General features: G+C 33.3%; 1 protein-coding gene across 1 annotated transcript in view; it reads left to right on the forward strand.

The window, feature by feature from the left end:
• LOC107645622 (translocator protein homolog) overlaps window positions 768-1,048 on the forward strand; it is a gene marked incomplete in the record, with an annotated part of 986 nt that continues 705 nt past the window's right edge. Inside the window, 1 exon segment of the mRNA XM_016349698.2 lies at window positions 768-1,048. Coding sequence (XP_016205184.1) covers window positions 919-1,048 — 130 coding nt within the window.

The raw sequence follows: 1,048 nt of genomic DNA on the forward strand, positions 1-1,048 counted from the left end.
AAGATAAGATGACTCAAAAAATGTTTTATATTTATATTTTTAAAAGTCTTCTCTCTAGAAAAGAGATTTGTAATACTAAACATGACTTATAGCATGATGATCCAAAAAATTACCGTCACTAATATGTGAAAACGAGCATGAGAATAGAAGAATTAAATAAAATAAGTGATTTGCTTGCATCTTCGGTCAGTGTTTATATTGAATTTAGGGTTAAAAAGGATATAGTTTAATTAAGTTTTAAACAAATAAAAAAAAATAAAATCTGATTTGAGTAGTAAAGAAGACTAAAGACTCGAGACGCAGTCTCCACCAGATCCTCTCTTTATCGGGACTAATAGCAAATATCTATAAAAGATGCAAACTAATTTGTTCAGTCTAATTTTAATAAAAATAATACAATTTAATTAATTATATGTATTAAATTTTAATTTTTAAAAAATATCTTTAAAAAAAAAATTTTAACATCTTTATTTAAGTAGCTCCTATCTATAAAACTCTATTGCAATGTGACAAATTTCTAAAACTCTATTGCAATGTGACAAATTGAAATAGGGTTTGTTGATAATAAAGCAAGAAGTAAATTAATCTAAAGGGATAATATGAATATATGACGGTGTTTGATGTTTAGTCGGCAAACGCAATCGACTCATCATACAACAGGTGTTGGTTTCTACTTTTTTTTTTAATCAAGGATAATCGATAATATTACGTCGGCACCATGTGTCGCTGTCACAAACTTCCACATCACGGGCATGCAAGAACACGCGGCATGGTTCCCATTGAAGCCATTGTTCTATGGCTTCCACCCACCAGAGAATTCCACGCTTCACCTTATAACCAAAACCAATCGCTCGCCTTTCCCATATTCCTTCATTTCTTTCAAGCTCCTCTTCTTCTTCTTCTTCTTCCTCCATTACCATGGCTTCCCAAGAACTCAAACACCGGGTCACACACGATGCAGACACCAAAGCAGGAGGAGGAACAACAACAACAACAACAACCAGACGGGACAAGAAAATGGCGATGGCCAAACGCGGTCTTAGGTCAC

Source organism: Arachis ipaensis, chromosome B06 (assembly GCF_000816755.2).
Source record: "Arachis ipaensis cultivar K30076 chromosome B06, Araip1.1, whole genome shotgun sequence".
Taxonomy (NCBI): domain Eukaryota; kingdom Viridiplantae; phylum Streptophyta; class Magnoliopsida; order Fabales; family Fabaceae; genus Arachis; species Arachis ipaensis.